Genomic DNA, 12013 nt, shown 5'->3' on the forward strand with positions numbered 1-12013 from the left:
ATTATATATAATCTGAAAATTACAGATTCTCACTCAAATGGATGGTAAATTCTTCATGATTGCTCAAAAACAGTCCAGATTTATGAAACCTACATATTCATTTTCTAACAAAACATCATCAATAATACTCTTAATGAATATATTTTGTTTGGAAACATTCAACTTTCAGATGAGAAACAGATTCATCAATAGGCAGGCATATTCATGCTAATCAAAGAAATTCAGTTTCAAATGTGTTTGTGAGATATGGGAAAGAGAAAAATATATTTTGCAGAAGACAAATCTAACTCAAAGATGTCAGTAAAACAGCTTGTAGGCCATACAATGTCACTTAACGTTTCATTTACCTCAAAAAAGTCATTCAATTTCCATAAACTCAGATAGCTGAAAAAAATAACTCTAGAGAACAGCATTTTGCTAAATATATGCACTGTATTACATATTCATTATATTTTTACTTAACCTGTTAGTGATGTCTTCATTATTTAATGTATTTTTGGATAAATTTGTCAGTTATTACAGTTTATTGTGATTTAAATGTTTATATCTCACCAACAAACTAGAGTAGAAACAATTCGGTTATTAAATAGTTGATATAAAACTGCCTTATGTGCAATTTAAATGTTTGTACAACTCAGTTTTACCTATTTGAGTGCTGATTATTAAATAAGTTTGATTGATTGTTAATTTATTTATTTTTGGTTTCGGTTTTCAGCCAAGTGCATCCTGAATTTTTATATTGGCGCATCCCTATTTTTTAGTCTCCTAAATGAATAAGAAAAAGCATGAATGAGATTTGAGAGATAAAGGCAGTGGGCAAAATTATGCGGAAATTTCTTCAAAATGTCCTACAGTTTTGAAAAATATTAGGGTGAGTAAACGATGACAAAGTGAAGTTGAAAATAGCATGAAATATACCTTAAAGAAATCATATTTTCAAGTTTGGCACTGACTCTGTATGCAGTGACGTGTGGTGTAACTTCCTTTTCCTGTGCTTTTGAGTACCTGTAAGTGATGCGTACTGAGTGAAGACATCCGTAGGTTTTGGTCCCAGCATGATAAAGACATCAATAATACCACTCTCAGATATCCAGCGTACATCCGTCTGAGGAGCTTCACTAGAAACTTTTACGAAGTCCAGCATTTTTCCAAACATTGTCTGAAATATGGACATACATTTAAGGGAATTGTGCCAAAACATTTGAATACTGATACAGAAAATCTGCTTTTAATATCAACTTGACCAAACTAATGTTAACATCAGACAATACTGCAGTGCTCTTCGATATATTGTGTTTCCCTAATTTGAACATTCAGGTTATTTATTTGAACATGGTCAACCAAAACCATTAGACATCTTATCAAAACCAAAGAAGCTAATAGCAGTTTTCTCACTCTCACCTTTCCCGCAGTATTTGAGCTGATGTCCACCCATGTCTCTGCTGCATTGAGCCAGAAGATGCCCATGGTGCGGTCAGTACTATGAGATATGAGGACGGGAACTGCCCCGTAAAGGGCCATCGGGTTGTGTAGCTCATACTGAAAAACATCCAGGTTGTACAGCCGATACGGGTCTGAGCCACTAAGAAAAAAAAAAAAAAAACACCACAACAATGGGCAGTGAAACACTATTGTTACTGGTTTAGTCCTAAAAACAAATAAATAAGCAGCTGTCACATAACATTTTAAACGGTTCTTCATTTAACAATGTCCAATATTCAGGCTAGTTTATCTTGTCCCTAACTGAAGTATTAGTATGGTTGGTCAGAATATTTTGTGTTTTGTATGCTGGTTTCCTGTGGCCTATTTCTTGAAGGAGGTTAGTTTGAGCAAAGTTCAAGAAGATGGATTGGTTTTTAGTGGTGTTAATCACTGTGGTATCTTACGCTACACGGCTAACCCGAAACCAAACCACAAACTGGACCAATCACCTGTGAGTAAAGTGACATTTACGTACCCTGTATCTCTTGCTCCAAAATAAATCAGATCTCAATGTATTAATATAAATACACGCGTTAAAACTTTTAAAGGATTAGTTCACTTCAGAATTATAATTTCTTGATAATTTACTCACCCCCATGTCATCCAAGATGTTTATGTCTTTCTTTGTTCAGTTGGAAGGAAATTAAAGTTTTTGAGGAAAACATTCCAGGATTTTTCTTCATATAGTGGACTTCAACAGTTAGCAATGGATTGGAGGTCCAAATCACAGTTTCAGTGCAGCTTCAAAGGTCTCTACATGATCCCAGACGAGGAATAAGGGTCTTATCTAAAGAAGCCATCGGCCATTTTCTAAAGGGAGTAAGACCCTTATTCCTCATCTGGGATCGTGTAGAGACCTTTGAAGCTGCACTGAAACTGTGATTTGGACCTGTTGAAGTCCACTATATGGAAAAAAATCCTGGAATGTTTTCCTCAAAAACCTTAATTTCTTTTCGACTGAAGAAAGAAAGACATGAACATCTTGGATGACATGGGGGTGAGTAAATTATCAGGAAATTTGAATTCTGAAGTGAACTAACCCTTTAAAAGTTTTAAAATTGCTTTTCAGCTCTTTGAGAATCTATATAAATTATTAATAAATTCAGTTGATTCACTTGCATTAATAATACAGTCAGATATTTTCTTTCAGCTGCCTTCTCAAACTTTCTTGGCATCAGCAGTGTTTCTTTCTGCCTTGGAAATGAGTTAAAATTCATGCGCTGCATCTGTAATCGAATACTTGCCTACTATATAGTATGTGAAAAACAGTACGCCAAAAGAGTATTATGTCGAAATGCATAGCATTCGAATAACAGTAGACGAAAAGTCCCCAGATGACTACTACTTCTGCATTTGAAGGGCACTTTATTATCCCATGAGGCCTCAGGAGGGGATTTATAAATGGAAGTGGAAGTACCTACTCAGACAGTACGCAATTTCGTAATCAGCGACAATCCCATTATTTTCAGCAGTAAATTGTGAATTGTACCAACTCTCTAATGGAAAGTAAATTGGATTTATCTGGTTGTGTCAACCCTAAACCTACTCTGAAAATAAAAGTTTGTTCAACTAGCCTAGTGGTGTTCACATCAGGTTTCTTTACAAGCTTAACCAGCGTAACTTCTTTTATCAGTCAGACACACCAGCTAGATCTGGCAGGTGAACAGCTTGGCTATGCGCAAAACCAGTAATAATCACCCTCGACCAGCAACAAAATTCAACATGAAAAGTGCTCCTTTGCTGCGTGTGTGTCCCGCGTACTCACTCTGTGTTTTTCAGTTTGAGCGTGTCTGCGTGTTCCGGAATCCCATAGACGTGTTCCACACCAGGCAGAGAAAAATCTAAACTAATAGATGATGGACCTGAAATCAAATGGAGATTTAAAAAGAAGGTTAAACTAACAAACTTGACTGTTTATCTTACTGACATTCTACTGATCATGTTATAGAATAAAATGGAAAATATTTAACCAGATTTCAATGTACCATTGGGCTTTGAATCACTATGAGATTTAAATGTTTCCTCCCACATGCCCGGTTTATCCTCTTCTTCTTTGATCTGTCCATCCTAAATTAATAAAGGAAATAAATAAAAGGGGGAAAAAGGCAACAGGTAAATTAAAACACATTATAATATAATGAGTCTCCTTAATGAAGATCTCAACGCTCAAATATTAACACACTTTACACTATCTAGGTCTAATAAATCTGTCCAGTTATTGAAAACACACACACACCTCGTCAGATTGCTTCTCCGCATTCTCCTGTCCTGTCACTTCCTCCGACTCACTTTTACTGGAAAGTAGACACAGTTTCTCTTAATACAAATACTTGTTAGTACAACTAAACAAACGTAAATCTTGTAGAGGGTGAACTTGAATAGGTTCTTGAATAAGAGATGCATCAATACGATCATTGATAATCAATACCTGTACTTGATATCACTTTGCAATTCAATTTCTTTAAGTATATGGTGATTATATGGTGATTACACAAAAAAAAAAAAAACAAGCATTTGTTGATTTTTGTTTTACAATTTTGTTTGACTGGCCATTGATATTAAATGCGTGTTAAGCAGAGCATGTGTCATCCGGCTAAAAAGTACAACCTGACTCTTCAAATAACACAACAACACTGTTTAATAATGGTTGTAATAAACTATGAGCAATGGTGGGCGGAGTTAGTTGCCCCTTTCACACATTCAGTCTTAACTGGTAAATTACTGATATACTTACCGTTAAGAGATCATGTGTGAACATGACCTTTTCAAAAATAACCGTTCTAGCAATTTACCAGTATGAGAAGTTGTAACATTACCAGTGAATTACCGGTATGATGCTGTGTGTGAACAAACAATGAAGATTACCGGTATGAGCACTTGTGAAGTCTGAACGTACTGATGCAAGAAGTCTGCTTTGGGCCAATCATGAAGTTCTTATGGAGACTGTTTACAGTAAGATCTGCTGCTGTCTTTTAATAGTTTTTCTACGTAAATATGTGCTAGATGGACATCTTTGACCGTTGCACCATGTCTCGCAGCTTTTTCAGCGTGTCGCGCTCGAGACCCAGCCTCCTTTTTCATTCATCAGCACTATCATACGTGTCTCATGTTTCAAGAGCAAAAAAGCATTCTGTGTGATCATTTTTTAACTTCTAAGTGACTGACGTAAGGGATGATGTAAAATTAAACAGATAGTGAAACTAAAGCGTTTCTCCTCATGTGAGCGAATGAAGACACAATGGAGCAGCTGTGATTAACATCACAGAATTTTTCAGTATTTTGGTGCTGATGTGTGAATGGGATCTTATCTGTAAAAAGCCAGAATGCTTTTTTTGTGTAACAGCATATCTGTGCATTTACCGGTAGTCATTCTGGTAATTTTACGGCAATGTACTGGGATTACTGTGTGAAAGGGCCTAGGGTTGGCTAATTTGCACAGTGTAAACAGACACTGCCCGGCCAAAATAAAGTCGCAGTTTGGATTTAAACAGGCAAATGCTTAAAGGAACACTCCACTTTTTCTTGAAAATAGGCTCATTTTCCAACTCCCCTAGAGTTAAACAGTTTTAAAAAGAGTTTTACCATTTTCGAATCCATTCAACCGGTCTCGGGGTCTGGCGGTACCACTTTTAGCATAGCTTAGCATAGTTCATTGACTCTGATTGGACTGTTAGCATCTCGCTCAAAAATGACCAAAGAGTTTCGATATTTTTCCTATTTAAAACTGGACTCTTCTGTAGTTGCATCGTGTACTAAGACCGACGGAAAATGAAAAGTTGCGATTTTCTAGGCCGATATGGCTAGGAACTATGATATTACGTCATTTTCCGTCGGTCTTAGTACACAATGTAACTACAGAAGAGTCAAGTTTTAAATAAGAAAAATATCGAAACTCTGGTCATTTTTGAGCGAGATGCTAACGGTCTAATCAGATTCAATGAATTATGCTAAGCTATGCTAAAAGTGGTACCGCCAGACCCGGAGATCAGCTGAATGGATTCGAAAACGGTAAAACTCAACTGTTTAACTCTAGGGGAGTTGAAAAATGAGCATATTTTCAAAAAAAGTGGAGTGTTTCTTTAAGAGTCTATGATTGGATCATTAATGCAGTGATTATTATGTTTCTAGCATGTTATGTTTGTCAACAGTTCTTCTAGCCCTAAGTGATGGAGTGTGTAGCTTTTCATTTCTTAAGCAACCATGTAGGAAGGACTTTACAGAGTGCTTGACCAAACATTGATGCACTTCTCGATGGAAATAAATGTTGTGATGTTATTTCCATCAAGATGCGCATCAATTTTTGGTCAAGATCTTGTATTGACAATGCAAGAGATGAGCACTCTGTAAAGTCTCCTCCAGCACATCCCAAAGACTTTCAATGAAATTAAGGTCTGGACTCAGAGGTGCCGATTCATGTGTGAAAATGATTTTTCATGCTCCCTCCCAATAATTCTTTTACAATTTGAGCCTCATGAATCTTGACATTGTCATCCTGGAATATGGCCACGATGTGTCGTCCTTCATGGTTGTTTAAGAAATGAAAAGCTACACACTATCAGTTAGGGTTAGAAGAACTGTTCTCAAACATATAACATGCTAGAAACATAATAATCACTGCAATAATGATCCAATCATAGACTCTTAAGCATTTGCCTAATTAAATCCAAACAGTGGATTTTTTTTTTTTTTTTTTTTGGCCGGGCAGTGTATTTTGGCTGTGAAAAACAGTATAGTGCATCTTTTAATCTCAATAAAGAAATAAGAAAAATTAGTAACTAATTTCTCCACAAAACATTATTTTCAACCATTAAAACAATCTTTTTTTGTTTTTGTTTAACCAAATACATTTCCATGGTCAGTAAATGTTTATGGTAAATGTTCATGATCCACCAACAACTGACAAAAAGTACATTCTGAACCCAGCAGTTTATGATGTAGATGAAAAATCTATAAAACTGATGGCCATAATACCAAAATCAATGGAATCAATGATGACTGGTGCACTAAAGATAACATACTATTTTAGTTTCCACAATTAGTATTTCAATCTAGAACACACATCTATATTAATACTAAATCAAAAGCAAATAGTGTACTATTAGATTAAAGTGTGCAAGCATGAATAATTTGGAGCACTACAGATATTTACACTACTGTTGATTAAAAAAAAAAAAAAAAAACATGGATTAATGTTAATCAAACATTAAAGTAAAAGAAACTATGATGTAAATCTAAGATTTCTTTGCAGTCAAGAACTGGACAAATGGATGTTACCTAGAGAAAATGTTCTTGAGCGAGTCCCACATGCTACCAACTGTGCTACTTATTTTATGAGAGATACTGCTGAGCGTGACAGAAGAGAGGAAAGTTGAGAAAAAGAGGGGAAGGAAAATAGAATGTGATGAGAATTTCAGTAAAAACATTTACAAACGTATTTCTGAATGAAATGTCTGACACATTTAAATGATCCGATACTAATCCCAGAAACCAATTTTCAATGTGTCATTTTTTACTGTGAAAATATACCCAAAATAAAATAAGATCACCATCATAAGACACCACAGTACAACACCAACCCAAATGGTGACCATACGGACTGCAACAGTAGGATTTAAATAAATTCCATTCAAAAGAATAACTTTTGTTAATAAATAATGTAATCTTTCAAGACAAACCTACCATGGATCCAAGGTTGTTGGTATATATATTTCTGCAGCACAATTAAATCAAAGCCATTTCAAAATGTTCCCGTCCATATATGCTGTATTTTTATAATTATACTTCATCAATGGCGGCTTCTATTTAACAATTTCACACTGTATTGTCATTGCTGTTTAATTCACATCAAAGGTTGTAATTCCGTGATTCATCACAGAACTTGATTTGGCTCAATTCTTTATTTTTTTTGCAAATTCCTATGACGAAAATTAATGAGAAATCCAGAAGTAAGGTCACTGAAAAAGTGGACGATTATTGTTGTGCTCTACTGGGCTTATTTAGTTAGTGCGGAGAGAGAAAGCCAGAAATGAAAAGAGAAGCGACAGCAAGAATCCAAGTAGAGAGAGTGTGGAGAAGCTGTGAGAGATCTTAACCCTCAGATCTTAAACAGTGAAACAGCAAACACAGAAGAAGCTATAAAAATATTTTTTCATTGCATGACAGCAGCAGCAAACCCACTTACAGAGATAGTTCACCCAAAAATCATTTACTCACTCCCATATCGTTAAAGATCCAAATGGATTTCTTTCTTCCTCAGAACACAAAAGAATTATTTTGAAAAACTGTTTTTGTTCTTACCAGGCAAGTCTGACACTTTTATTGTACGGATTAAAAAAAAAAAAAAAAAAAAAAAAGAGATATTTTTCAAAAAATCTTCTGTGAAAGAAAAAGCCATATGGATCTGGATGGATATGGGGCTGAGTAAACGACAGAAATTTCCCTATCCATTAAGATAAGAAAATCCTTGTAACTAAAGGCTGGAATACACTACATGACTTTTAAAATATGAACAGATTTGGAACGCGTGTCAGAAACCAAACGTCCATTACCATATCTGAATTTCAGCTCCAGCTCTTCCTCAGCGCTTGTATACACAGTGATGCGAACAGTAACGATGGTGTCGGTTTTACCATATCAATTGCAGCGTGAGTCTCATCCTTTGAATGAGCATCTTTGGCCCAGTTTACACCTGGTTTTAAGATGGATCACAAGTGGACGACGCTAAATACAAGTGTAAACGGGATGTAAAACATTTTGAGCTTGTCCACTTTCAGCCACTTCGACCGGATTGCTTTCGTAGTGTAGACACTCATGTGGTCAGATGTGTTCGAACAGTCACAAAACACTATCTACTCTCCTCCTACTGACCTAATGGATAATTATGGGAAATGCACGAGCCAGACGGGATTGTTGGATGAAGACCCAAGTTTGGTTTGAAGATGAAAAACGTACCAAGCACAATGTTCACTCACCATTCCTGATTTCTAATACACATTCACCGCATTTGCCGTGGTCTTGCGTCTGTCAGAGCAGAAACTAAATCTGATGCTCTCCGTGGCCCTCATGTATCAAACAAACGTAGAAACCAGCGTACATCCAACGTACATCCAATACATCCAATGCGGCTTATTCCGTCGCATGAATGAACGGGTGTTGATAAATGTGGCGGATGAAAACAATCGTCATTTAAATATCACGCCCCAAATTTTAGAAGCCTCGCCCTATAGTTTACGCCACAGAGAAACGTAACCCGGCCATGAAGAGGAAGTAATCGCATGAAAAAGAAATTTATCTTACTCTAAAAACACCCCTGAACCTCGTAATTGCAAACAATAAAATTAATTTAAATAGAAATACCCGTAAATAAAACTAAATACTTACAAACATTATTTGGAATTATTGATGACTCATTTCAGGCAGTTCAGAATCGCTTCTTTCTTTTAGGAGATAATAACTTAATTTATCTGCACTTAGACCTTTGAAACTTTCCAGACTTTTTACAATCACAAACAGCTGTATTACACACTATATTAAAAGTAATATCCAAAAAAGCATAATAGGGGCACTTTAATATCCTCTGACTGGATGGAATCATCGTTTGAAGCTAAAAAAAAGCTTCCATGCCCATCATACACTGTGATTTTCTTTTTTCTGTGAAATTGGTCAAATCCGACTGCCAAAAATCTGAAGACTGGATCTGACCTTTGGCAACTAGCATCATTTCATCCAGACTGCAAATTGGGGCAAAAATCTGTATTCCAGCCTCAAGTGGTAATTAAGGAAATTGTTGCAACCAGGCCCTAATACACCTCAGGAAAATAATGTTTTTAAAGGGTTAGTTCACCCAAAAATGAAAATAATGTCATTAATTACTCACGCTCATGCCTTCCACCCCCGTAAGACCTTCGTTCATCTTCGGAACACAAATTAAGATATTTTTGTTGAAATCCGATGGTTCAGTGAGGCCTACGTAGGGAGCAATGACATTTCCTCTCTCAAGGTCCATTAATGTACTAAAAACATATTTAAATCAGTTCATGTGAGTACAGTGGTTCAATATTAATATTATAAAGTGACGAGAATATTTTTGGTGCGCCAAAAAAACAAAATAACAAATTATTTAGTGATGGCCGATTTCAAAACACTGCTTCTGGAAGCTTCGGAGTGTTATAAATCAGCATGTCGAATCATGATTCGGATCGCGTGTCAAACCGCCAAACTGCTGAAATCACGTGACTTTGGCGCTCCAAACCGCTGATTCGACACAAAAGACTCATAACGCTCCGAAGCTTCATGAAGCAGTGTTTTGAAATTGGCCATCACCATATAAGTCGTTATTTTGTTTTTTTTGGAGCACCAAAAATATTCTCGTTGCTTTATAATATTAATATTGAACCACTGTACTCACATGAACTGATTTAAATATGTTTTTAGTACATTAATGGATCTTGAGAGAGGAAATGTCATTGCTGGCTATACAGGCCTCACTGAGCTATCGGATTTCAACAAAAATATCTCAATTTGCGTTCCGAAGATTAACGAAGGTCTTACGGGTGTGGAACGACATGAGGGTGAGTAAAAAATGACAAAATTTTCATTTTTGGGTGAACCCTTTAATTTCACAGCTTTTTACAATAGGTATTAATGGATGATACATTAAGATCATTCTCCCCATATTCTCATTAAAAACCATCATTACTGTACACCTGTCTGTCAAGATGGCTTGTTTTAAAAATCTTAATTGTCATGAAAATTATGTCACAATGTAAAAAGTCTTAATTGTAACATCTTTAGTTTTTTCCTGATTTTAGGGTGAAATATGAGCAATACATTTACTGACAGTTTTTCTGAGATAACCCTTACACTAATTTGTTGTATTTATATTTAATTAATGTAAAAACTGTGTTACTGCTGTGCCGTATTGTTCTGTTAAGGTTAAATGCCCGTTGACACCAAGGATGACATCTATAGCTATAAACATGGCTCAACAATAAGCAATGTCTTGGTGAGTTTTCATGTAAACAGTTGGGAGACAATTGGACGCATGTCAGTTTATTAGATCTGTGTCTTTTGTCTTAAAGTGACAACAGCCTAATAAACCTGCTGCTGTCTGTGCCAATGTTAAACAGCAAAAGAAAAAAAATACAGAATCACTTATTGCTCTTGGCTGAATAACTTCTGTAGCTATAATAAATTAATACAGAGATGTTATTTTACATTTGATTACTTAAATTTCTGTAGTACTTCTTACATAAATGCTACTGTTAGACCTACTTGAAAAACATCTGTGTCTGTTTGTTTTCGTTTATTCTGTATTTTATTACTGACTGTTCACTTGCCTTTAATAATGTTTGAACTTTATATTAGTCGGGCTAGTGGTATCGAAATTGGAATCAAGAATTGTGAAAGTTCACTGGTAAAATATTAGCGTTGTAACAACCTTGGTTTAAAAAAATATCGTCCACACCATCTGATGAACAATAAAAACATTGACAGCCAATCAGAATCTGCCCGACTTTAAAGAGCAAAGAGGCAGTAGACAATATTTCAGTGCATGCTTATAATAAACAGAGCAATATCGTCCACTGGTGTGGACGCTAATATAGTTATCATGATAGTTATCTTTCTTGGTGTGAACAGGCATTGAAGTGAAGACTGTGCACCTATGAGAGTAAGGCCTACTCAATACAAAGGGAGGATAGAAAGTGAAAAATTATAAAATTAATCAGAAATACAGCCCAAGAAACAGTGTAAAAAATGTTTAGTATTAAGTATTATTAGTTCAGCATTATCTGTAATAAACTTCCTGAATGAGATGCCCTTTCTGACCAATGTGTTGTTGTACTCACGTGTCCTTGCGTGCTCGGAGGTGCTCGAAGGCCAGCAGGCCACGGGAGTTGAGTGACATGAGCACTTGAGGACCCTCAACGATGTCCAGCCGAAATGGCTGAGCACTTACAATGAGCCGCTGCTCTTTCCCACCCAGAGACAACACCAGACTGTTCTCATCCTGAGACACCACAGACAGCCTGAAGACAGACACAAGACATTCAGCTGTTAATTCAAGACTAGAACAACATAGCGTAATGATGATAATGGCGACAGGGTGGAAAACTGACCCAAATTATAAGACGCAAAATGGAACCCTCTCTAGTCGGATAATAAAACACACTGGAAAACACAAGAAGCTTTGTGGAAGAAGCTAGTGGTTTAAAACATGAAAGAAATCATTCTAATATGCTGATTTGCTGCTTATTAAAAACAGTTGTGCTGCTTCATATTTTTGTGGGAACAGTGATACAAAACAATTTCAAAGTTTGGGGTAAGTATGGTATCTTATTTTATTATTAATATTTTTATTCAACAAGGATGCATTAAATTGATTCAAGTGACAGAAAGATTTCAATTTTAAATGCCATTCTTTTGAAGTTTCTATTCATCCAATAATCCTGAAAAAATACATCACAGTTTCCACAAAAATATGAAGCAGCACAACTGTTTTCACCATTGATAATAATCAGAAATGTTTACT

General features: G+C 35.8%; 1 protein-coding gene across 2 annotated transcripts in view; it reads right to left on the reverse strand.

Annotated features, from left to right (window-relative positions):
* ganaba (glucosidase II alpha subunit a) overlaps window positions 1–12013 on the reverse strand; it is a 29033-nt gene that overhangs the window by 10790 nt on the left and 6230 nt on the right. Inside the window, exons 5-11 of one of the 2 annotated variants that reach the window (XM_051893628.1) lie at window positions 11331–11510; window positions 6757–6825; window positions 3719–3776; window positions 3468–3549; window positions 3248–3344; window positions 1402–1582; window positions 1006–1159 (exon numbers count right to left, since the gene is read on the reverse strand). In XM_051893628.1, the coding sequence (XP_051749588.1) occupies window positions 1006–1159; window positions 1402–1582; window positions 3248–3344; window positions 3468–3549; window positions 3719–3776; window positions 6757–6825; window positions 11331–11510 (821 nt within the window). The remainder of the gene's footprint in view (window positions 1–1005; window positions 1160–1401; window positions 1583–3247; window positions 3345–3467; window positions 3550–3718; window positions 3777–6756; window positions 6826–11330; window positions 11511–12013) is intronic. The other variant, XM_051893629.1, reaches the window with a different exon arrangement.

Source organism: Ctenopharyngodon idella, chromosome 5 (genome assembly GCF_019924925.1).
Source record: "Ctenopharyngodon idella isolate HZGC_01 chromosome 5, HZGC01, whole genome shotgun sequence".
NCBI lineage: Eukaryota > Metazoa > Chordata > Actinopteri > Cypriniformes > Xenocyprididae > Ctenopharyngodon > Ctenopharyngodon idella.